The following is a 26,792-nucleotide window of genomic DNA, read 5'->3' on the forward strand; positions in this document are numbered from 1 at the left end:
TTGAAGTGGTGAGTAGAGAATGACATGGGGAAAAAATCTGTCCCCGTCACTGCCCCGTTACCGGACCACCGTTCCCTTCACCTCCCCTTCCCCGCTGTCCCCTTCACCACCCCATCCCCGTAGCATCCACCCTTCCCTCTCACCACCTCAGTGCCCTTCGGCACCCCTCTCACGGTCTGTGCATCTCCCTCCCTTCCCCTTACCTATGTGGCACATTTAAGGTTTGAGACTTGTTGAAAGCCGCCGGAGCGTACGTGCAGTTGCATGCGTGTGTGGGCGGAAACTTCTCTGATGCAACTGAAAGTTGCATCAGAGGAGAAGCTTTGCCCACACACCCACCCGACTGCACGTATGCTCCGGCGGCTTTCAACAAGTCTCAAACCTTAAAACTCGCTGCGAAGGTAAGGGGGAGGGAGGGAGATAGATAGATTCGGGTAGGTAGGAAGGAGGGAGGAGGCCGCGCGTGATCAGTGACCTCGCACGTTCCTTCCCTTAACTGCGGGGACAAGGCCATTCACTGCTCCACGGGGCGGTAGATGGCTTTGTCCCCGTACCTATGATGAGCACTTTTCCTCCTCCACCGTTTTGGCAGGTTACTCGCGGCTACTTTGCGGCTAGCCGCGGTTAACATCCACTGTGTCATTCTCTAGTGGTGAGGTTCTTCAACCTCCAACATTTCCACATCATTACCCTGCTCAGCTTTAGGTTCAGTCCATGGTGGGTCTTCCTGCTCTGCCTCCTCTGGTGTGTGAGTTCCCTTATTTTGTCTGTATGAGCCCTGCCCAAACCTAAGTGGAATAGATATGAGGCTTGGTTCTCTCTGGCTCACCTCTGGTCACCCTGGAAATCACTACAGGCCTTAATTACCGTATTTGCCGGCGTATAAGACGACTTTTTAGTACCTTAAAATCCTCCCCAAAGTCGGGGGTCGTCTTATACGCCGGGTACAGTTTACATGCCCTTACTTGCGGGGCTGGATGTACTCAGTCGCGCGGCTCTTCTTCTCCCTACCTTCTCTGCTTGCAGCACAGAGCCGAACGGAAGTCTTCCCGACGTCAGCGCTGACGTCGGAGGGGAGGGAGGGCTTAAACAAAGCCCTCCCTCCCTCCGACGTCAGCGCTGACGTCGGGAAGACTTCCGTTCGGCTCTGTGCTGCAGGCATGGCAGGTAAGGAGAAGGAGAGTAGCCTCGCGGTACCAAGAGAGAGGGGCGGCCCGCCCCGCCCCGGTTGCAGCACAGCCGGCCAGGTTCCCTTACTTTGTGGCACTTCCCCGACCGACCGATAACAGCCCGGGTCCGACAATCCTCCCTGCCCTGTAGCCGCGAATCTAAATACCTTCTTACAGCAGCTGTAAGAAGGTAATTTAGATTCGCGGTTAAGGGCAGGGAGGTTTGTCGGACCGGGGCTGTTGTCGGTTGGTCGGGGAAGTGCCACAAAAGTAAGGGAACCTGGCCGGCTGTGCTGCACCCGGGGCGGTAGAGAAGATGTGCGGAAGAAGGGGTCATCTTATACGGCGAGTATAACACAAAACTCTATTTTTTAACTAAAAGTTGGGGGGTCGTCTTATACGCCCAGTCGTCCTATACGCCGGCAAATACGGTACATGAAATTGTTTCTACTTTCTGGGCACAGCTCTGTAAAATCTGGGTTTCTGCTTGGCATAAGCTTTAAAGGTTACAGTTTCCTGCCAGGGTTCCTGCTCTGGGGCAACTGTGACAGGATAGGCAGCAAAATCTGTCAGTGAGTCTGAACTGTAATTTCTATCAGTTTTCCTCATCCTAGGAACTGTTCTCCTTTTGGCTTTTAAAAGGTACAATGGCAGGAGCAATGCCAGACTTGTCACAAACTGCAGTAGTCCTGAAGGCTCTTGTCGGAGCATAGCTCAGATCTCCTCATGAAGAGTCTGTACCAGAAGAAACATTGTCATGGAAGCAGTCTCCTATACCAGTTGGTGCTGTGTGGGAGACAGTGTCTAGATGGATGGAGAGTGATCCTTGATATGTTAGTGCTTACTATGTATCAATGTCGTTGCTTAGGAGGACAGAGCGGTATGCCTATAAGGGGAAGAATGTTTGTGCTGCTTAACTTTTACATGCTACGACCTTCGCCACTTGTGGCATCAATGAAGATGATGTAGAGTTTCAGCACTGAATGGAACCCAGTGCTCTCAATGTGGTGTCGATGCACTTAGCACCAGTGTTGAGGCTGAGTGTTGGGTTCCAGATCCCCTGCCATACTCAATGTCAATACCTATGTGGTACCAAAACGTTTTTCAAATTAACTTACAGGCTTTGAGTGACTTCTTGCATAAGATGACTGAGGACACAGTTGATGTCCTGATATTCAGGATCCAAACACTGGATGCACCAATTATGCAGGTCAGAACCTGAAATAGTCTGATTACATTGAGAGCATTCTTTAAAGCCACTCTACTGCCTGATATGTTCCCCCTCTCTCTGCGCTCCTCGAGCGAGTATAGCTGTAATTTGTCAAGCCGTTTTTCGTATGGTAGATCCTTGAGTCCCGAGACCATCCGGGTGCAAAGAATGGCCACCTGGATGGTCTCGGGACTCAAGGATCTACCATACGAAAAACGGCTTGACAAATTACAGCTATACTCGCTCGAGGAGCGCAGAGAGAGGGGGGACATGATCGAGACGTTCAAGTATCTTACGGGCCGCATCGAGGCGGAGGAAGATATCTTCTTTTTCAAGGGTCCCACGACAACAAGAGGGCATCCGTTGAAAATCAGGGGCGGGAAACTACGAGGTGACACCAGGAAATTCTTTTTTCACCGAAAGAGTGGTTGATCGCTGGAATAGTCTTCCACTACAGGTGATTGAGGCCAGCAGCGTGCCTGATTTTAAGGCCAAATGGGATCGGCACATGGGATCTATTCACAGGGCAAAGGTAGGGGAGGGACATTAAGGTGGGCAGACTAGATGGGCCGTGGGCCCTTATCTGCCGTCTATTTCTATGTTTCTATGATATGGAGGGGAAAATGGCCAACATTAAGTCAAAGAGCTTAATGGCCTGGGGGAGGCCTGTAACATACCCCGAAAACATTGGTTGCTCTCAGGATGAAAAAAGGGCTAGGGTTGAAGGCCAAAACCAAAAAAAGTTGACAAATATAAACCAAAGTCAGTAGAAGTACAGAAACACGGTAAAGATAATTATGACATCAGCTAGGAAAAATAGACAGGAAGACACAATAAAAGTGAAAATGTTTGATGCACTGAAGACATGGTTTCTCAGCTCTGCAGAAAGCAAAGAATTGATGGTCCCGTGGGGAGGGAAGGAGGGGGTGGGCTAATTGAACAAAGTCGCCGGTTGGGAGGGATTGATGGCAGCTCTGATTCCCTGCACCACTGGACCACCAGGGCAGTACTGGAGGCCTGCAAAGGAGGCAGGCTGGGGTTAACTCAAATATAAATGCAGACTCCCATTTTGGGCCTTTTTTTGGCCCCCAAATCTCTGCTTTTATTAGAGTATATACAGTAAACTAAAATTAATCAGTAGGAAGGTGCTAATCTTAATGGCGGAGGGGGTGGGGTACAGGGCCCAAGATAAAGCAACTGCAGTGGGGACCTGATATGCTGATATGACTCTGCCCCCTTGCTCACAAAATCTTCTAGTGTTTTAGGTCTGCTGTGTCATTGTGGGGTCCAGGTTAGTCCTTCACCATAAGACAGTCATTCACATAAATAGCAGACCTATTTATAGAGAGAGATAGCAAAGCAGACTATGGATTTACTTAGAGGAAAGTTTTGTTTTGGTTTTTTTTCTCTTGAGTTAGCGGAGTGCTGTTGACATCTTCTGTCTCAGTCTCTTTCTGTTTTGTCTACCTTTTCTTTCCTTTCTTTCCCACCTCCCCTACTAGACATTCTCTCCTTTTTCCTATCAGTGCTGTATTCCAACCCTAACTAGGCCTTGGATGGGGCTTATGGTGGAGCCAGAGTGTGAGTTTTCTGCCTGACAGTGCATGACAGTACCAGTTGACAACAAGACACCGCAAGAAGAGTTTTGTTCAAGGCTGTTGAGAAACATGTTACAGAAAATGCCATGTTTTTTAATTTCTTTTTTTATAATTTAGTCTTTGAAGAAACTGAACCATGCTAACATAGTGAAGCTGAAAGAGGTTATAAGAGAGAATGATCATCTTTACTTTGTGTTTGAATACATGAAGGAGAATCTGTACCAGCTAATGAAGGACAGGTATAAGTACTAGTTTAATTTAGCACCCTGGTAAATTATCTGACTTGTTTGTTTCATTCTTACAGTAAAATGCCATATTGCAATCTTTTCTCAAACATATTTGTTCCAGTAGTTCCATTTAGTTGACCCTTTGTGAAGGAACAAGCTCTTGCTGCTCTACAGGGATTCCAGCACTTAAAGTAGCTGTGAGAAGGGGGCAAGGAATGGGAGAAATGGGCAGATGCTAAAAGATGGGAATGAGAGAAGGGGGGTCTGATGCTGGAATTGGGAAAGTTGAGTTGGAGGCTAACACAAGGCTGGGAATGGTAGAAGGAGCTATTCTGGGGAGGTAGCTAAATAAAATGTGAATACACTAATTAAACCCCTGACTCTGGAGAAAGCACCTAATGGCATAAAAAACAAATGTCTAAAATTCTAAACAGTAAATCCTTAGAATCTGACACCAGTTACACAATTTTCTGTAGCACAGGTGACTCAGTTGCAGAGCTTATGAGTATCTCCATCCCAGATGCGCAATCTCTTTGTATCCTTACATATTGTGTGGGACCTTGTGGCAATTTTTGAGCTCGATACATACATACATTTTTTTCATTTTGGAGTTTTTTGGGGAATATAGGGGATAATTTTGTAAAGCTTTTCTACATAGTTAAGGCTGGTTTTCATGTATTAAAGGGCTTTAATTAAGTTGCATGACCCATGTAGGCACAAAGAAGTACGCACATGAGAAATATATGCATACCTTTTTTGGAGCAGGTGTAAAATTGTACATTAGTATTTATACACTATTAGGGCAACTACTAAGCAACTATGCTGCCTTTATGCAAGGGTAGTTTGAAAAGTTTGGTAAAAAAAGCAAGTTAAACAACATAGTCTCCATCAAGGGTTGTACACTTAGCCCAGTGATTTTCCATAAGCTATTTTTCCTAACATACAAAAAAATTGGAAACTCACTGGATTAAGTGTATAGCCTTCGATGGAGACTACTGTGTATACTTGAATATAAACCGAGATATTGGGGCCAAAAAAAATGGCCCAAAAATGGGGGTGTTGGTTTAGGTTAGCGCCCACCTGCTCCCCTCCCGGACCTGTTGTAGGCCTCCCCTAGGTCTACCCTAAGCCCTGGTGGTCCAGCAATGAACCAGGGCAGGAACGATCTTCCTATACTCCTGCCCCATACAGAGCTGCTATTTGAAATGGCTTCTGCGAGTTCTCGCAGAAACCTTGTGAGACTGGGAATTCACATGCTTGCCGCGAGGACTTGCAGCAGCCATTTCAGATAGCGTCTTTTCATGGGACAGAAGTGTAGGAAGATCACTCCTGCCCAGGTTCACTACTGGACCACAAGGGCTTTAAAGGTCGGTTTTTTTACAAGTCTGGGAGGTGTGATGTGTCAGAGTGGGATGGGACAGGAAGCAGGAGGGATCCTTCCTTTCCCGGCCCACTACTGGACCACCTATGCTTATGGCAGGCCTGGGGGAGGCCTACAAGGCATTGGGAGGGAAGGAGGGAGGGGGACTGGGTGCAGAACCTAGCAGGGCTGGGTGCAGGAGGAGAGTGTGGCACATTGGTTAGAACTACAACCTCAGCACCCTGAGGTTGTAGGTTCAAACCTCGTGCTGCTCCTTGTGACCCTGGGCAAGTCACTTAATCCTCCACTGCCCCAGGTACATTAGATAGACTGTGAGCCCACCGGGACAGATAGGGAAAATGCTTGCAGTACCTGTATGTAAAAACTGCTTTGAGTATGGTTTTAAAACTACAAAAGGAGGTATACAAGTCCCAATCCCTATCCCTATCCCCATCTTGGCAGAGAACATAAGAATAGCCTCACTGGATCAGACCAATGGTCCATCAAGCCCAGTAGCCCGTTCCTATGGTGGCCAATCCAGGTCACCTAAGGCCAAAACCCAAGCTGTAGCAATATTCCATGCTGCCGATACATGGCAAGCAATGGCTTCCCCCGTCTTTCTCAATAACAGACTATGGACTTGTCCTCCAGGAATTTGTCCAAACCTTTGTTAAAACCAGCTACACTATCTGCTCTTACCACATCCTCTGGCAACGTGTTCCAGAGCTTAACTATTCTCTGAATGAAAAAAAATTTCCTCCAATTGGTTTTAAAAGTATTTCCCTGTAACTTCATTGAGTGTCCCTGTAGTCTTTGTAATTTTTGACGGAGTGAAAAATCGATCCACTTATACCCGTTCTACTCCACTCAGGATTTTGTAGACTTCAATCATATCTCCTTTCAGCCGTCTCTTTTCCAAGCTGAAGAGCCCTAACCGTTTTAGTCTTTCCTTATACGAGAGGAGTTCCATCCCCTTTACCATCTTGGTCGCACTTCTTTGAACCTTTTCTAACGCCACTATATCTTTCTTGAAATAAGGAGACCAGAATTGAATGCAATACTCCAGATGAGGTTGCACCATGGAGCGATACAGGGGCATTATAACATTCTTAGTCTTGTTAACCATCCCTTTTTTAATAATTCCTAGCATCCTGGGTTTGCTTTTTTGGCTGCCGCCACACATTGGGCGGAAGCAGTGGCGTACCAAGGGGGGGGCGGTCCACCCCGGGTGCAAGCGCCAAGGGGGTGCACAGCTGGCCACCCACCGGGGAATAGGCTGCCGCCGGGGAAAGACTTCCACTGGCGCCATTGGGAACAAGCCGGCCGAGTTCTCCCTTCTTTTCTTCCTTGCGGGGCCGACCAACTCTCGCCGCCCGACGTCAATTCTGATGTTGGAGAGGACGTTCTGGGCCAGCCAATCGCTGCCTGGCTGGCCCGAAACGTCCTCTCTGACGTTAGAATTGACGTCGGGCGGCGAGAGTTGGTCGGCCCCGCGGGGAAGAGAAGCAGGGCGAACTTGGCACCGGCTTGTTCCTGATGGCAGCAGTGGCAATCTATTCCCCAGCGGCGGTGGCAGCATTTTCCCAATGGCGGTGGCATGGGGGAGGGGAGGGAGAAAGAAAGAAAGAAAGGGGGGACAGGGAGCCAGAAAGAAAGGGGGCAGGGTGAAACAAAGAAAAAGAAAAAAATGGGGCACGGAGAGAGAGAGAGAAAGACAGACATACAGAAAGAAAGGGGGCATGGAGAGAGAAAGAAAGAAGGGGGCAGGGTGAAATAAAGAAAAAGTTTGGAGAGGGAATGAGGTCTGGAGGAGAGGAAGCATGCAGGAGGCTGAAAGAAGGGAAGAAATATTGGATGCACAGTCAGAAGAATAAAGTGCAACCAGAGACTGATGAAATTACCAAACAAAGGTAGGAAAAATGATTTTATTTTCAATTTAGTGATCAAAATGTGTCCGTTTTGAGAATTTATATATGCTGCCTAATTTTGCACTATGGCCCCCTTTTACTAAACCGCAATAGCGGTTTTTAGCGCAGGGAGCCTATGAGCGTCAAGAGCAGTGTGGGGCATTCAGCGCAGCTCCCTGCACTAAAAACCGCTATCGCGGTTTAGTAAAAAGGGAGGGGGTATATTTGTCTATTTTTGTATAGTTGTTACTGAGGTGACATTGCATAAAGTCATCTGCCTTGACCTCTTTGAAAACCCATGGAATATAAATGATAATTACCATTTTCTCTGCATACAGTGTGTTTTGTGTTTTTAAAATTTTATTGTTGGTAGATCATTTTGACTTGGCCACGAAGGTAAGGGGGAGGGAGGGAGGGAAGCTGCTGAAAGACATCTAGTAATCCTTGCAGGCTTGACTGTGCAGGGAATTATTTTTGTAGAATCATGTTTTGTTATGTGACTGGCATTATTTAGACTTTCATTTCTATGAATGAATAGAATGAAAATTATATAAAATTACTTGCTTGTTTTTATGTGCGTGCGCTGAAGGAAAGTGGAGAGAGAGTGGGCTGAGGACGCTGAAGGGAAATGGGGAAGAGAGAGAGTGGGGAGAAGACGCTGATTTATAAATTGACAATTGTACAGAATATTGTTTCTTTTTATACTTTAATAAGTTCAATATAAAACAATTCAAGGCTTGTGTGGATGGAATCAGGTGGTTTGTGGGGATGGGGACCGAGCTTACGGGGATTAGTCCAATAAAATAGTATTTTCTTATTTCTCATTATTTGTTTTATTTTTATTCGTTAATTTGTAAAGTGGTGATTGTAATGTATCAGTTTTTTTCAAATTTACATCTACTGTCTTTATATTTTGCACAGTATTAGAGGACATGTATTACTGTTTTTGTGGTGGTATATTGTTGCATTGTATGCAGAGTCTAGTTTCTTGGCAGTTCAGTTTAACTTTTGTCTACATATTTCTATTTTTAGTTTGTGATTATTCCATATTGGGCGAGGGTGTATCTGTCTGTGTGTATGAAAGGGACATGGCTTTCTGATAGCATTGACTGTACAGGATCTGGCTTGTTTAGTTTTACAATGTATGTGTTGGTGTTCTAGTGCTCACTGCAGTGTTTAAGATGCTGCCTTTTCCTAGGTACACTCTTGTTGTGCGATATGTGTATTGTTACTAAAAATCATATTTTTCATATAGATGCGGGGGTGTCAAAAAATGATGGGCCCCGGGTGTCACATATGCTAGGTACGCCATTGGGCAGAAGATTTCATCACATTGTCTACGATGACACCCAGATCCTTTTCTTAGGCGCTATTTCCAAGGTGGAGGGAGGGGGGCTGGGTACAGAGCCTGGTGTAGAGCCAGGCAGTAAGGGAGCTTGGCAGAGAGGGTCTGGGGGCAGAGCCTGGCATGGCACTTGAATATAAATCCCTGGGGAAAAAAGGTCACCTCATTTTATATTCAAATCGGTTTATATTCAAGTGTATATGGTATGTTTAATTTGCATTTTTACCAAACTTTTCACACTACTCTCATAAAAATGTTAAATTAGAAACCTTTTGGACTTTTCACCTAGGCATTGGTTATAGACTCCAACCCACTATAGAAGGCAATCCATGCATAGGAGCAGGCACAAGATATGTGCCAGGAAGTACATATGGTGTTTTCAAAATTAAATCCCCACACATTTTTCCTCACCAACCTTATTTCACCGCTATGAATGTACGTATGCTCTTTTATCCACTTAATGATACTTTCACTACTTATGTAATACATATGTGTTATTTCCTACATTACCACCTGCATGTACCCATGTAAACTTTTGCATGTCTCATATTCCCTAACCTGACTTGTGACTTTGAGAGACAACGATGTAAAAAAAATCAAACATCCTATTGAAGTTATGTCTATCTTTCCTGGTCTTTGAAAAACAGCTATGCAGTAATTTTCACCTCCTAGGGGAGATGGAATTTCTCAGCCTCTTTGGTGCAGAGTTCTAGAAGATATTCTGTAAGTTATGGCACCTTTAATTGGACCAACCTGAAACTATACATAAGCTTAGAGAAGGAACTTAGGCACTGCTTCTGTACAGTAGTGATAGTTAACTGTCTGATAGTTAAGAATTACAAAGAACCAGCAGTGGACATGTTAATTTTGATCTGGTTTTACCATCACTGTTTGTATTAGTTCTTTAACAAAGAATATAATGGCACATCATCTGGTCTAGTAGAAAACCCAACTTGTGTTATTACCCTGACACATTTTGAAAGTATTCTTTTATCTTACAGAAATAAATTGTTCCCCGAATCCACGGTTAGAAATATCATGTATCAAATACTCCAAGGCCTTGCATTTATTCACAAGCACGGTAAGTTTTCTCATCAGTTTGTGGTAGTAATTTTAGTAAAAGAGAAGAAGCAGTGTGTGTAAATGCTATTAAAGAAGTACACCAAGAAATAAAGTGCTAACAAACCAATTAATGTAGGCAAGAAAATGTTTTTAAAGTGCTATTTTTCTGCTTTTCTTGGTGCTAACAGATAATTTTGTATAGCAGTGTGCCAGAATTGTTTATCAGTCTTAAACTAAGATAATTTAAACCTTTATTCTTTCCATGTTATTTCTTTCTCTTTTCTCTAAATCCTGTCTGCTTTTTCTTCTCTCTGACATCTCTTCTTAAATTTTGTTATTGTCATAGTCTTTCCCATCATTTCCTCATAAGAACATAAGTTATCCCAGGACAAGCAGGCAGCATATTCTCACATGTGGGTGATGTTATCCAAGGAGCCTTGGTACAGACAGCTTTAAAAGTGCATCGCCACTTTCACCATGCATGCGTGAGTGCCTTCCTGCCCAACGTAGGAGAGCAAAGAAGTCGTGTTTCTGAACTCTGTTCAGGTTTTTTTTTTGTGCTTTGCTTTCCTGCTATGCATCTTTTTTTCTAGTTTTTTTTTCTAATTTAGTTGTTTTCTTTTATAAAAAAACAAAAGAAAAAAGTTTTCTTGTTTTTCCTCAAGGGCTCTGCCCTTTGAGGCCCTGTTTTTCTCTCAGTAATTGAGTTTAATCTTGCTGATGTGGTCTTCTCATCCATGTCCAGACTGTTAACTGGCATCAAAAAGTGCTGCAGTTGCCAAAGGCCAATATCTATCACTGACCCACATAGTTGGTGCTTGCAGTGTCTTGGCCCTGAACACTGGGTAGAATCCTGCGCTCGGTGTTCTACCTTGCAGAAGCGCTCCATTAAAAACCGTAAACTTCAACAGGAGAAGTTGTTCGGGATCATGGACATTGATAAGACCTCGCAACCATCGATGTTGAAGACTCAAGCATCGACATTAGTATCGGGAGATCTTGCACCGTCAGGCAAGCCAGCTAAGAAGCTGCCTGCTTTCCAATCGGTGTCGCAGGTCATTGAGTCTTTCGATGACCAAGCAGTGATGCCTCCTATTGTAGCTTGCCTCAGCTTTGAGTTGTGCATCCTCGTCAAGGTCACCCTCCCCGAGGCAAGCCTCTGCATCCTTGGTACCGGCAGATAAGCTACAGGTACCGGTGCTTTCCTTTCTGGAAAAGCTCGATGACTGTTCCAAAGGGAGCTGGATGATTTATTTAAACTCCATCCATCAGCATCGACTTCCTCGGTACTGGCCCAACTTCCAGTGCAGGTGGTCAAGGCCACCAGCGTGGTCGACTTTAAGAATAAATGGGACATCCATGTGGGATCCCTACGGGGGGTCGAGCTAAGGATCTGGGTCATTAGCACTCAGACTTGATGGTGTGGGTCAGAAGAGTGGGCAGACTTGATGGGCTGTGGCCTTTTTCTGCCGTCATCTTTCTATGTTTCTATGTTTCTATACTGCCACTAGGCCCTTCTGGTACCGTAGTCAGCTCTCTAATAGAATGTCGACATGAATATTCTTCCACTCAACACAACTATTCTCTATGTTCAACACCTCAATTACATTACATTACATTAGTGATTTCTATTCCGCCATTACCTTGCGGTTCAAGGCGGATTACATCCAAACTAAAACAAAATTACATTCAAAATTTGAAGGAATAGAATAAGCGATGACATAGAATTTTTAAGGTAATATATATTGGGTAAAGAGTTACCAAAGGGAAATGGAGGTCTTTAGGAGATAAGAATAGTGTGAAATTATGGGTTTTAGATAACGTTTGGTAAATAAAAGAGTATTAGAGGGATCTAAGGGTAAATAGAGTGTTGGATATTGGGTTGGGATTGGTTGTGCTCAATGTCGATCAAAGCAACAGAGATCACGTTCTCCATCAGCGCATCGATCTACCTCATCAAAGCATCTATATTCCTTCTCTTCCTCTCGCCATTAAAAAAACCCAGAAAGCATCGTTTTTCATCATTTACTTCAAAATGAAAACAAGCTTCACATTGTACCTTCTCCTCTTCTTTAGATTGGTACCGGAGTCGACGTAAGCATTGATCCTCTCAACGTACCCCGTCACTGAAGCTAATTTATGACTCTAATTTAGACTGATACTGATGCTGATTTGGATTCTACCACTGAGGCTTATGACACTTCTTCAGAGCCTTCTCCTCAGAAATCTCCACCAAAGACAAGATCTCCTATTGAATTAGGCAGTTAGGCAAAGACCTACTTGCTAAACTGGAAGCTTATTCTACCTACTAAGGAACTTCTCAAGCTATCATCGCATAGTATTCTCAAAGAAACTCTTCACAAAAATTGTGAAACACTCTTGACTATTACAGTGACTCCCAGAAAGCTTGATTCTTTATATAGAATCATTTATTCTCCGGATTTTGATAAACCACAGCTTCAACACCAATCATTAGTGGTGGAAACAACTTTGAAAAATCTTTTGCTTAGAAAGTCTATGCCTCCACTCCACCAGGCTGGGAAGGACAGACTATGGACAAATTTGGACGTCACCTACAGTATTTTTTGCTCCATAAGACGCACTTCCCCCCCAAAAAAAAAGTGGGTGGAAAAAAGGGTGCATCCTATGGAGCGAATACCCAAACCTTCCCCTTGCCCATTACCTTATTTTGATCGGCGCCCGTCCCTCGCCCGCTGCCGTCGCTGTAGCTACTGGTGGCGCGCTGCAAGTAGAGGAAGGGACGCTCACTGCAAGTAGAGGAAGGGAAGGGCCAGGCGGGTGCAGTGATTGCACTCTGCTGGCCCAGAAGCCTTACCCCCGACGTCAGTTCTGACGGACCTTCTCTTCGATGTCAGAATTGACATAGGGGGGTAAGGCTTCTGGGCCGGCAGCATGTAATCGCTGCACCTGCCTGGCCCTTCTCAGCACCCAGCAATTGATTTCGTTCATCAGGGGTAAAAAGCCACTGTAGGGGGTGAAGCGCCACTGGGTCCCACTCATCCCTCGCTCTCGGTGCCACACTTAAGAGTTTGACCCACTTCTTTAGCCAGGAGTCGTCCCCCCCCCACACACACCCGCCACTGCTGCTTCGTGGACATGTTCTCATAGCGGCAGCAGCGGGAGGCAATTTAAATCAGCGGGCGGGCAGGCTGGGGGGGTGGAAGAGGACAGGCTGGAAGGCAGTGTGGGGAACATAAGGAGGGTGGGACAATTGTTGGGCCTGAGTTGTGGGGGGGGGGGGAAGAGGACAAAGGTAGTGAAGGGAACATAGGAAGGAGGGAAGAAGAGACAATTGGGCCTGAGTTGGTGGGGGGGGGAGAGGACAAAGGCTTGGAAGGCAGTGAGGGGAACATAGGAGGGAGGGAAGAAGGGACAATTGTTGGGCCTGAGGAAAGAAAGAGACAACAAAGGTAGGAAAAATGATTTTATTTTCAATTTAGTGATCAAAATGTGTCAGTTGTATCAAAATGTATCTGCTGTCTATATTTTGCCCTATATTTGTCTATTTTTCTATAGTTGTTACTGAGGTGACATTGCATATTTTAAAAAGTCATCTGCCTTAACATCTTTGCCCTGTCCCAATCTACCACTAGACCACCAGAGGGGGGACAGGGTGCAGAGCCTGGCAGGGAGGGGAGATAGGGTGTAGAGCCTGGCAGGGAGGGGGGACAGGGTACAGAGCCTGGCAGGGAGGGGGGACAAGGTGCAGAGCCTGGCAATGAGTGTGGGGTTGGGCGCAGAGCCTGGTAGGGAGAATTAGGTTCAGAATGGGTTTTTTTCTTGTTTTCCTCCTCTAAATCTAGGGTGCATCTTATGGAGTGAAAAATACGGTATATCAAAATTCTGTGTTGGCGAACAGGGTCCTAAATTATAATTTCTACATGTCCTGTTATGTAAAGCACCTGGTATGGAAATTTCCTTCATTTGATAAATATATTTCTGCACAACACTTTCAGCAATTTCATAATATCTTTCGCATTCTTTCCCAGGCATGAAAGTATTTGGCCAGATCGGCTTATGATGCTTTTGAATTATCATCTAGAGCAGGGGTCCACAAAGTCCCTCCTTGAAGGCCGAATCTAGTTGGATTTTCAGGATTTCCCCAATGAATATGCATGAGATCTATGTGAATGCACTGCTTTCAATGCATATTCATTGAGGAAATCCTGAAAACCCGACTGGATTCGGCTTCAAGGAGGGACTTTGAGGACCCCTGATCTAGAGCTTCAGTCATGTCAGTAGCGATGAGATGTCTGGCATGGCTCAGAGTCACAGATATGGACATCAGTTTTCAAGATAGATTGGCTAATATTCCCTGTTTGGGAGAAGAACTTTTTGGTGATTCCATTGAGGTAGTCACACAGAATGATTTGGTTAAATCCAAGTCTAAGCCTCCTTCAACTTCTCAGTCATCTAAATCTTCGTCATATCAGAGGCATTTTTCTGGCAAACCTGCAGTTTCTCAATCACCTCAGCAGAAGAAACAAAAGCAACAGTGTCCTCAGAAGGCGCAACCAGTAGCCCCTCAAAAACCTGCTCAGTCTTTTTGATGGACACATGGAGGGCATAGTTGCTGTTTATCTCTTTCATCATCTTCCTCAGCCAATTGGGGCCAGCTCCAGTTATACCATCAGCGTTGGTAGTTGATTACTTCAGACCTGTGGATTCTAAAAGTCATTTGAGAGGGTTACTCTCTTCATTTCCTCACTATACCTCCAGACCACCCTCCAAAAGAGTCTTCTTTCAACCCTCAGCAGACGTCCCTTCTGCTTTGGGAAATAGAATCTCTACTTCTAAACGCAATAGGAACAGGGAGTTCTATTCTCGGTATTTTCTTATAAGAACATGAGAATTGCCGCTGCTGAGTCAGATCAGTGGTCCATCGTGCCCAGCAGTTCGCTCACGCGGCGGTCCCCAGATCAAAGACCAGTGCTCTAAAATGAGTCCAGCCTCACCTGTTTATGTCCCAGTTTATCAGGAACTTGTCCAGCTTAGTCTTGAAACCCTGGAGGGTGTTTTCCCCTACAACAGACTTCGGAAGAGCATTACAGCTCCCCACCACTCTCTGGATGGGGAGCTGGAATGGAATCTATCCCCTTTCAACTTTAGAGAGTGCCCTCTCGTTCTCCCTACCTTGGAGAATGTGAACAGTCTGTCTTTATCTACTAAGTATATTCCCTTCAGTATTTTGAATGTTTCGATCATAAGAACATAAGAATTTGCCTCCGCTGGGTCAGACCAGAGGTCCATCCCGCCCAGCGGTCCGCTCCCACGGCGGCCCTCCAAGCCCATCACCTGTGCAATGGTCCCTGACTATTCCTATAACCTACCTCAACTTCTATCTGTACCCCTCAATCCCCTTATCCTCTAGGAACCTATCCAAACCTTCTTTGAAGCCCTGTAACGTGCTCTGGCCTATCACGGCCTCCGGAAGCGCGTTCCATGTGTCCACCACCCTCTGGTGGTGGACACATGGAACTTCCTAGCGTTTGTTCTAAACCTGCCCCCTTTTAATTTCTCCGAGTGTCCCCTTGTACTTGTGGTTCCCCACAGTGTGAAGAATCTGTCCCTGTCTATTTTTTCTATGCCCTTCAGGATTTTGAAGGTTTCTATCATGTCTCCTCTAAGTCTCCGCTTTTCCAGGGAGAATAGCCCCAGCTTTTTCAACCTGTCAGCATATGAGAAGTTTTCCATACCCTTTATCAGTTTAGTCGCTCCTCTCTGGACTCCCTCAAGTACTGCCATGTCCTTCTTGAGGTACTGCGACCAGTACTGGACACAGTACTCCAGATGCGGGTGCACCATTGCACGATACAGTGGCAAGATGATTTCCTTCGTCCTGGCCATGATACCCTTCTTAATGATACCCAACATTTGGTTTGCTTTCCTTGATGCCATCGCGCATTGTGCCGACGCCTTCAATGTTGTGTCTACCATCACCCCCAGGTCTCTTTCAAGGTTACTTACCCCTAGTAGTGATCTCCCCATTTTGTAGCTGAACATTGGGTTCTTTTTCCCTACATGCATGACCTTGCATTTCTCTATGTTAAAGCTCATCTGCCACCTTTCTGCCCACTCTTCCAGTATCGTTAGGTCCCTTTGCAGGTTCTCGCAGTCTTCCGCGGTCCTAACCCTGCTGCAGAGTTTGGTGTCATCCGCAAATTTTATAACCTCACATTTTGTTCCCGCCTCCAGGTCGTTAATATTGAACAGTAGCGGTCCCAGCACCGACCCCTGCGGGACTCCGCTCGTGACCCATAGCCAGTCTGAGTAGTGACCCTTTCCTCCAACCCTCTGTTTCCTGCCTGCCAGCCAGTTTTTGATCCATCGGTGGACATTCCCTTGCACCCCGTGGTTCCACAGCTTCTTAAGCAGCCGTTTGTGGTACCTTGTCGAAGGCTTTTTGGAAGTCAAGGTAAATGATGTATATGGATTCCCCTTTATCCATCTGACTGTTTATTCCCTCAAAGAAGTACAGTAAGTTTGTGAGGCACGACCTTCCCTTGCAGAAGACGTGCTGGCTCGCCTTCAGTTGTCCATTGTTTTCTATGTGTTCACAGATGCTGTCCTTAATCAGTGCTTCCATCATCTTTCCCGGAACCGAGGTCAAGCTCACTGGCCTATAGTTTCCTGGGTCACCCCTTGAACCCTTTTTAAAGATGGGCATGACATTTGCTATTTTCCAGTCCTCCAGTATCTCCCCAGTTTTTAAGGATAGGTTACATATTTGGCGAAGTGGTTCCGCTATTTCGTGTCTTAGCTCTTTGAGTACCCTTGGGTGGATGCCGTCCGGACCCGGTGATTTGTCGCTCTTTAGTCTGTCTATCTGTCGGAGGACATCCTCTTGTCTTACCTCTAGTTGGACCAGCTTTTCATCCTGATCCCCATTTATGATCTCGGGTTCTGGAATATTTGATGTGTCCTCTCTCGTGAAGACCGACGAGAAGAACTTATTTAACCTGTCAGCTATCTCTTTTTCCTCCTTTACCACTCCCTTCTTGTCTCCATCATCTAATGGTCCCACTTCTTCCCTGGCCGGTTGCTTCCCCTTTACGTACCTGAAGAACGATTTGAAGTTTGTTGCTTCCCCCGCCAGTCTCTCCTCATATTCTCTTTTTGCTTTCTTAACCACTCGGTGACATTCTCTTTGGTGTCTTTTGTTTTCCATTTGGGATCATGTCTCCTCTGTCTCCTCTTTTCAAGGGAGAAGAAGCCCAGTTTCTCCAATCTCTCACTGTATGGCAACTCCTCCAGCCCCTTAACCATTTTAGTCTCTCTTCTCTGGACCCTTTCGAGTAGTACCAACCATGTCTTTCTTCATGTACGGCGACCAGTGCTGGACGCAGTACTCCAGGTGAGGGCACACCATGGCCCATTACAGCGGCATGATAACTTTCTCCGATCTGTTCATGATCCCCTTCTTTATCAATCCTAGCATTCTATTTGCCCTTTTTGCCGCCACATCGCATTGTGCAGACGGCTTCATCGACTTGTCAATCAGAACTCCCAAGTCTCTTTCCTAGGAGGTCTCTCCAAGTACCGCCCCAGACATCTTGTATTCGTGCATGAGATTTTTGTTACCAACATGCATCACTTTGCACTTATCCACGTTGAACCTCATTTGCCATGTCGCTGCCCATTTCTCGAGCTTGATTATGTCACTTTGTAGTTCTTCGCAATCCCCCTGTGTCTTCACTACTCTGAATAACTTAGTATCATCCGCAAACTTAATCATCTCACTTGTCGTACCAATGTCCAGATCGTTTATAAAGATATTGAAGAGCACGGGTCCAAGCACCGAGCCCTGCGGCACCCCGCTGGTGACACTCTTCCAGTCTGAGTATTGTCCATTTACCCCCACTCTCTTTTTCCTTTGCTCCCAGCCAGTTTTTAATCCACATGAGTATTTCACCCTTGATTCCATGGCTCGCAATTTTCCGAAGTAGTCGTTCATGTGGAACCTTGTTGAACGCCTTCTGAAAATCCAGATATACAATGTAGCCCTTGTCTATCCGCCTGTTTACTCCCTCAAAGAAGTGCAGCAAATTCTTCAGGCAAGATCTGCCTTCGCTGAAACCATGCTGGCTGGTCCTCATTAAACCGTGTCTGTCAAGGTGATCAATGATGCGGTCCTTTATCAGCGCCTCTACCATCTTTCCCAGTACCGAGGTCAGACTCACTGGTCTGTAGTTTCCTGGATCTCCCCTTGAACCTTTTTGAAGATCAGCATAATATTCATCACCTTCCAGTCTTCCGGAATCTTTCCCGATTTGATCACAGATTGGCTATTAGTTGAAGCAGTTTAGCTATAGTCCCTTTCAGTTCCTTGATGACCCTCAGATGGATGCCATCCAGTCCCGGGGATTTATCGCTCTTAAGCCTATCGATTTGCCTGCATACCTCTTCTAGACTAACTGTCAACCCTGTCAGTTTCCCGTCTTCATTTCCAGCTTATAGCCTGATGGGTTCTGGTATACTGTGTATATCCTCGTCAGTAAATACAGCTGCAATAAATGTGTTCAGTTTGTCCTCCTTTAGCACTCCCTTTATTCCATGGTCATTCAACGGTCCCACTGCTTCCTTCGCAGGTCGTTTCCCCTTAATATATCGAAAGAACGGCTTGAAGTTTTTTGCCTCCTTGGCTATTTTTTCCTCGTAGTCTCTTGGCCCCTTTTACCTTCTTATGGCACCTGCGTTGATGTTTGTGCTTATTCCAGTTTTCGTCTGTTTTTGACCTTTTCCATTCCTTAAACAAAGTTTTCTTGTCTCTGATCGTTTCCTTCACCTCTACAGTGAGTCACGCTGGTTCTTTGTTCTTTTTCCTCTTGGATCCTTTGTTGATACATGGTATATATAGATTTTGCACCTTGGTGACTATGTCCTTAAAAAGGGCCAAGCTTGCTCTAGCGTTTTTACAGTGCTTATCCTCTTCTCAATCTTCTTCCCTACCATGAGTCTCATTTCTTCGTAATTCCTTTTAAGAAGTTCACCACTGTAGCTATTGTTCTGGACCGATTTTTCTCCCTTGCATCCAGGTCGAAGTGGATCATATTGTGATCGCTGCCTCCCTTCTACTTCTACATCTTGTGCTGGTCCTCGCAGTCCATTTAGAATTAAGTCCAGAATTGCATTTCCTCTTGTATTTTTCATTACAAGTTGTTCCATGAAGCAGTCGCCTACAGCATCCAGGAACTTGGTCTCCCTAGTGCAGCCAGAGGTGCCTAGGTTCCAGTCTATCCTTGGATAGTTGAAGTCACCCATGATAACTGCATTGCCTTCCTTGCAGTTGCGTTTAATCTCGTCCGTAATTTCTCCATCAATTTCTTCGGACTGCCCTGGGGGGTCAGTAGTAGATGCAAATCTTCTTTTCCAGGCCATTTGTTCCTGGAATTTTGACCCATAGAGTCTCTAACGTATCCGTCAGTTGTGGTGTAGTCTCTCCAGTAGATTCAATTCTCTCTTTGACTTGTGTGGAAACGCCCCCACCTTTTTTAGCTACTCTATCTCTGCGGTATAGTTTGTATCCCAGTAGCACTGTGTCCCAGATGTTTTCCTCAGTCCACCATGTTTCCGTGATGCCGATGATGTCCATGTTATCTTTTTGTGCCATAGCTTCTAATTCACCCATCTTATTCCTTATGCTCCTTGCATTCGTGTACATACACTTGAGTTTGCGGCCTGTTCATTTCTTGCATTTCCTTCCCTCTTGTGTCCCTTTCGGTCTGTCTTGCCTATGATTCGGTGAGTCTTCCCCTCTATCTTCCTGCATGATATCCTCTGGTGAGACCTCCCCTCTATCTTCCTGAACGGTATCCTCTTGCGAGTCCTCCCCTCTATCTTGCTGCACGGTATCCTCTGGTGAGTCTTCCCCTTTATCTTCCTGCTTGGTATCCTCTTGTGAGTCTTCCCCTCTATCTTCTTGCACGGTATCCTCCGGGTATACCGGTTCCCGAACCATCAACTCTCTCTCTCGGTCGACTGTTGGCTTTCCCCTTCTTCCTAGTTTAAAAACTTCTCAGCTTCTCTCTTGATGTTGCTTGCAAGTAGCCTCATTCCGTCTCTGCTGAGGTGGAGTCTGTACTTCCCGAATAGCTTGCTCTTCCCCCAGAACATTGTCCAGTTGTGCATGAAATGGAATCCTTCTTCCTCACATCAGCGCCGCATCCATACGAAGAAGTCGAGAGGTCTACGTCCAATTTTGGATCTCAGAGGCCTGACCAAGTTCTTAGAAAAGGAAAAGTTTTGTATGCTGTCCTTGCAACTTTATATCCTTTCTTGGATCACAACGATTGGCTATGCTTCCTGGATCTAAAGGAAGCTTATACACATATTCCCATTCATCCTGCTTTCACAGGAAATTCATCAGATTTCAAGTGGCCCAACAGCACTTTCAATACAAGGTTATGTCCTTTGGCCTCGCATCCTCACCCAGAATGTTCACCAAGTGCCTAGATTTTTCCTTATCTCGACGATTGGCTCATAAAGGATGCCACTCCTCAGAAACACAATTATCTTACTTCAGCAGTTGGGGTTCAAAGTCAACTTTCCCAAATCTCAACTTCAACCTTCTCAAACTATACAATTCGTAGGAGCCCTGCTCAACACCATTCAACTTGGAGCATTTCTTCACCAGCAAAGACAAGACAATTTGATCCAACTTTGCACACAGATTTCTCGCCTCCCATTTGTCTCGGCTAGATAGTGCTACTTAGGCCACATGGCATCTACTGTCCATGTTACCCCCATTTGCGAGACTTCATCTCAGGACATCTCAGTGGTCCCTAGCATTTCAATGGTCTCAAGCTCTCGGCCCACTCACAGCAGATTACAGTCACATCTTCACTTTGTCAATCTCTTCAGTGGTGGATAAACTCTTCAAATCTTTCCAGAGGGCTTTTGTTTCAAAGTCCCCCACATCAGAAAGTTCTGACCATAGACTCATCCAAGTATGCTTGGGGAGCTCATCTGGATGGTCTTTGTACACAGGGTCACTGGTCAGCCCAGGAGCAGCAGTTCCTCATCAATCAGTTAGAACTCAGAGCCATTCGCAGTGCTCTCAAGGCTTTTCAAAACATTATAGCAAATCACATCCTCCTAATTCACATAGACAATCAGGTGGCAATGTATTACATAAACAAGCAAGGAGGAACAGGTTCTCTCCTCTGTCTGGAGGCCCAGAGGATTTGGCACTGGGTGATTGCTCACATATTCCTCAAAGCAGTCTATATTCAAGGAGAGAAGAATTCTTTTGCCGACAAACTCAGCAGATTTCTTCGGCCACAAGAGTGAATGCTCAATTCTACAGTCTTGCACCAGATATTTTCTCGTTTGGGGACTCCTCAGATAGACTTGTTTGAGTCCCCCCCAAATCACAAGCTCCCCCAATTTTGCTCTAGGCAGTACTCTTTCCCCAGCGTCTGGAATCAGATGCTTTCCTCCTGGATTGGATGCACAAGTTCATCTATGCGTTTCCACCAATTCCTCTCATTCTCAAGATGCCAGTCAAGCTGAAATAAGAATCAGCCACCATAATCCTCATAGCTCCTTGATGGACCAGACAATATCAAAGAACCAATGCCACTGCAGATCTTTCCATATCTTCTCACGCAGAGTCAAGGATCTCTTTTACATCCCAATCTTCAATCTTTGCACCTTACAGCTTGGTACCTTTCGGGATGATGTCAGCTGACACTGATCTTTCTGATCCTGTCCGACTTGTTTTAGCTGATCTTTTTGATCCTGTCCGGCTTGTTTTAGAGGCATCTAGAAAACCACCTACGCAGCAGTGCTACCATCAGAAGTAGATGTGGTTTTCTGCATGGTGTACTCTTCATGATGCTTCATCTTCATCTATGTCTTCAGTATTGGATTATCTTTTACATTTATCCAATTTCAGTCTTAAATTACTTCAGGTACAGTTCATCTCATTGCTATCAATGCGTTTCATGGACCAGTCGACGGTAAACCTCTGACTGCTCTTCCTCTTGTGGCCAGATTTATGAAAGGACTTTTCAATGTCAAACCACCTATCAAACCACTTCCAGTGGTTTGGGATCTTAATGTGGTTCTCTCTAACCTCATGAAGCCTCCTTTTGAACCAATGTCTTCGGCTCATCTCAATTCTCACTTGAAAAGTAGTTTTTCTCATCTCTCTTACTTCTGCTCGTCGAGTGAGCGAGCTTCAAGCGCTGGTGGTGGACCCACCTTTTACAATGTTCCATCACGACAAAGTAGTGCTTCGCACCCATCCAAAGTTCCTTCCAAAAGTTGTCACTGAATTTCTTCTCAATCAATTGATTGTGCTTCCAGTGTTCTTTCTCAAACCCTCATTCTCATCCTAAAGAAACGGCTCTTCATACTTTGGACTGTAAACGAGCCTTGGCTTATTATTTACGGCGAACTCAGCCACATAGGGCATCTCCTCAACTATTTGTCTCTTTTTATCCTAACAAGCTGGGACAACCTGTATCTAAGAGAACTATTTCTACATGGTTGGCGGCTTTTATCACCTTCTGTTATGCTCAGGCTGGGCTGCAACTGGGGGGTCGTGTTACAGCACATAAAGTCCGAGCAAAGGCAGCTTCAGTGGCTTTCTTATATTGATGAGATCTGTAAAGCTGCTATTTGGTCCTCAGATCATACATTCACATCTCACTACTGTGGAATATTTTTCCAGACGGGATGGTCACTTCAGCCAAGTAGCATTGCAAAATTTATTTATTTTTTTTAAATCTTTATTGATTTTTAATCTAAAAATAGGGCCAAACAAATAAAAGAACAGTAGATATTACATACATTGCACTATTATCTGTACAGGTAACATATATATCATTCCAGATTTTCAGATTTCCTACATTTAATAATAACATAATATAACATAATATATAATATAAATGAAGAATAAAGTTACCTAAATGTCACCATCAAAATTTATTTCCCTCCCTCCAAGCCCCCTCCCCCATGGATGTGTAAAAGTACATGAACAGAAAGAAAGATAAAATAAATATACGTTATTATGATTCCACAAATTTAGTCAATGGGCTCCAAACTTTATTAAATACACCACTAAATCCCCTACATTCTGCATAAATTCTTTCATATCTGTATGTAGTGCATACATTCACCCACCAAAAAGTGTAACTTATTCTGTCATGGTTTTTCCAGTTACTCGTGATCAGTTGATGGCTATGCCTGTCATTAGCATAAAAAGACGGCTCTTATATTTATCTAAAGTGGTAACGTACCACATATAATGGCCTCATATGATAGTGGAACATTTGACTCTAGAACAAGATTTATTTGTCCCCAAATGCACTTCCAAAATATAAATATAAAAGGACAAAAATATAACAGATGGTCCAAAGTCCCTATATCAATATGACAATGCCAGCATCTATTAGACTTAGAACTATCTATTTTATTTAAAGGAATTGGGGTCCAGAAAATCCTACGCAACAAAAATAACCATGTTTGCCTCATAGATGCTGACGCTGTACATTTCTGTCTCCAAGACCAAATTCGTGGCCAACGAGATACAGAAATATACTGTTTTATCTCGATGCTCCAGATGTCTCTAAGACTATTTTTTGTTTTTTTTATTCAAAAATCCAGAAATCAATTTGTACCACTGGGCAGCCTGATGTCCTACTAGATCAGTTTGGTAGCAAAGGGACTCCCTAGCTTACTAGAAAGGGATAGAGGGAGTGTTGGCCATTAAGAAAATAAAATCTACTTTGCAGTCCTTATGGTTAAACTCCAAGATTCAAATAGGCGGTGCTGGGATCACTTGGAAGAATTGGATACAGGGAGGTATTCAGACATTAGATGATGTTATATCTAATGGAAATCTGCTGGATTTTTCACAACTGCAACAATCATTTGGAATTTTAAAATCTTAATATAGGTGGTTGCAGTTGAAGCAGGCTATTCAGAGCGGGTTCCCTGAATGGAAACATTTAAAAACTTATTTTAACCTCTCGTGAGGTTTTTGAGACCAATGATAGAGAACCTGTCCTGCTGAGAAACCATTGTTGGAATTGAATATTCTTTATGGTACAGGCTTCTGAGGTCTTTTCCTCTTGTTTAATACTAACCCAATTGCGTATGGAACCTGTATATTTTTGACTTGTTGTTTACATTAAAGAGGTTCTAATCCATTTCAGTTCTACAGTAGTTGCTCAAAACAAAACATGCCAAACAATCAATGAAGATTTGATAAAAAGGCAATCCTTATCTTGGGTGGATTGAACCACTACCAATGCTGATGTATTCTTCAAAAACTCCCGACACCTGCTCGTATACTGGCGTTTCAATCCAATATGCATCTTCCTCGGGAGATTATTTGAAAACGCTGCCTTTCCCTACATATTCAATAAGTAGTTTCTCAATATCCAGCTTTAAGCTTTCAAATACTTTGGTGTTGCGACTGTAAGTCTGCGCGGTGGCACAGTGGTTAAAGCTACAGCCTCAGCACCCTGGGGTGGTGGGTTCAAACCCACGCTGCTCCTTGTAACCTTGGACAAGTCACTTAATCCCCCCATTGCCCCTGGTACATTAGATAGATTGTGAGCCCACTGGGACAGACAGGGAAAAATGCTTGGGTACGTGAATAAACTCATGTAAACTGTTTTGAGCTCTCCTGGGAGAATGGTATAGAAAATTTAATAAATAAATAAAAAATACTTCTCACTCCATATTGGATTGTAGGGACATGTATGCCAGCTACCCTGGACCCGGATTGCCTTAGATTGCACAGGGATACTATGCCTATCCTGTCTTCTGACACTGCTTCCATTCTGGATAAGGCTGATGCCCTCTGGTGGTTATTTCAGAGAGATATCTCTGAGAGTCTGGATCTGGATGAGGACACTTCCATCTGTTTGATATTTCATCACAGATGCCATGAATGAGTTCAAATTGGAATTTCAACCCTCTACATCGCAGTGTTCAGTCATGAGCCACTCTAATGCTCTGATCTCCTTTTTTCCAGCACATCTGAAGCTCACAGGCCTGGTTACGGTGCAATGGGAAGCTCCCTAGAGTTCTTTCCGCCTGACTAAAGCTCTGTATAGGCTTTATCCTTTGGGTCCTGAATTTCATCAGGTTGGTGTTTTTTTTTTTTAGTAGTCCAAGGGGGATTTAACAGTGGTGCAGGTTTCCAAACGCATGGCCCTCCCTTATGCTGGAGGTGTGATGCTTCAAGACTTCCAAGTTCACAGAGTGAACAGTCTTGTTGGTGTGTCCTCCTAAGGTTTCAAGGCTGCTGCAGCAGCCTCCTTTGCGACACATGCATGTCATAAGAGATGTCGTTGGGTGCCCTCTGCGGAGAAGGATGCCTGTCCCTAGCTGGTGATGAAAGGCATAGATTATTTGGAAGTATTGATCGATCACTCGTTTGGAGCTTCAGGCCATTCATCTGGCATTCGGGCCTCTACAGAGCACTCTGGAAGGGACAGCAGTGCAAGCGTTTTCAGACATTGCCACGGCAGTGGCATATATGAATTGACAAGGGGGCATAAAAAACGCTTCCTTAGGCTAGGAAGCTCCGATGGGCAGAAGTGCATCTTCTAGTTCTCTCCGCAGCACACATGGCTGGAGTTGAAAATGTGCAAGCGGACTTCCTCAGTTGACAGGTCCTGGATCTGGAAGAATGGTTTCTCTCCCAAAGAGCATTCCATCTTATAATGCAGCACTGGGACTTGCCACAGATGAACTTCATGGATTCAGCCAAGAACTTGTGTGTCAGACACTTCAGTCAAAAAACTGCTCCAGGAAGCTTGGGCCTAGACATATTGGTTCAGCCCTGGCCAGCTCATGAGCTTCTTTACATGTTCCTTCCTTGACTTCTGGTTGGCCGGGTCACCCGCAGGATTGGTGATCCTAGTAGCTCTGGACTTGCCTTGCCATCCATAGTATGCTGATCTGGTCCATCTTCAACAAGACAGGAAGCTCAGGCTCCCTCTTCATCATGACCTACTCAGTCAGGGTCTGGTTCCCATGGAGAACCTACAGCGCTTTGGTCTTTCGGCATGGGTTTTGAGAGCTCAGCCTTGATGAAGTGGGGATATTCTCATGTGGTCGTCTCTATGTTTTTGAAGTCCAAGGAACCCTCTACTATGGCTTTGAAGCATTGAAGGTTTTCCAGCAGTAGGTGTGTCAAACGCCAGGTGAAGCCAGTGAGGGCTCCTATTGCAGTGTTTCTGGCTTTCCTTCAGTCAGGTTTAGATAAGGGTTTGGCAGTGGCCTCCCTTAGGGTTCAAGTGGCAGGTCTTTCGTGTTTTTGCGCACAAAGTGGTTCCAGTTCGCTGATGGCTCATCCAGACTGGACTGGATTTCTCAGAAGAGCACTTCGTTTGCGTTCTCCTTTCTGTCAGCCTTTTCCTATGTGGAATATTAATATTGTTCTGCGGGGTCTTGTGGAAGCCCTTTCATGCTGCTAAAAGATACTTCACTTTTGGATCTGACATTCAAGACTCTCTTTATAGTGGTCTTTGTCTCTTCACAGCGTATTTCGGAGCTCCAGGCTCTTTCATGAGGATAGCTCTTTCTGCGGATAACAGACTCGGGAGTTGTTCTCCATACTGTTCCTTCCTTTCTGCTGAAAGTAGTTTCAGAGTTTCATGTCAACCAGGTGGCTCACTTACATAAGAACATAAGAAGTTGCCTCTGCTGAGTCAGACCAGAGGTCCATCGCGCCCAGTAGTCCGCACTCGCGGTGGCCCATCAGGCCCATGACCTGTACGGTGATCATTGTCTGAACCCTTAAATCCCCTTGGTCTCTATCTATACTCTCTCTATATCCCATCTCTACCTCTATCTGTATCCCTCAATCTCCCTATCTTTCAGGAATTTATCTAATCCTTCTTTAAAACCCTGTAGTGTACTCTGTCCTAT

General features: G+C 44.9%; 1 protein-coding gene across 12 annotated transcripts in view; it reads left to right on the plus strand.

Moving 5' to 3' along the window:
- Window positions 1-26,792, plus strand: part of CILK1 (ciliogenesis associated kinase 1) — a 208,325-nt gene that overhangs the window by 56,235 nt on the left and 125,298 nt on the right. For 11 of the 12 annotated variants that reach the window (XR_004538821.1, XR_004538822.1, XM_033938283.1 and 8 more), the window contains 2 exons: window positions 4,095-4,216; window positions 9,818-9,897. Coding sequence is in view for 10 of the 12 variants with exons in the window: in XM_033938283.1 (XP_033794174.1) it covers window positions 4,095-4,216; window positions 9,818-9,897 (202 nt within the window). In the remaining 2 variants the exon portion in view is untranslated. The remainder of the gene's footprint in view (window positions 1-4,094; window positions 4,217-9,817; window positions 9,898-26,792) is intronic. The other variant, XM_033938285.1, reaches the window with a different exon arrangement.

The sequence above is a fragment of the Geotrypetes seraphini genome, chromosome 3, assembly GCF_902459505.1.
Source record: "Geotrypetes seraphini chromosome 3, aGeoSer1.1, whole genome shotgun sequence".
Lineage (NCBI taxonomy): Eukaryota > Metazoa > Chordata > Amphibia > Gymnophiona > Dermophiidae > Geotrypetes > Geotrypetes seraphini.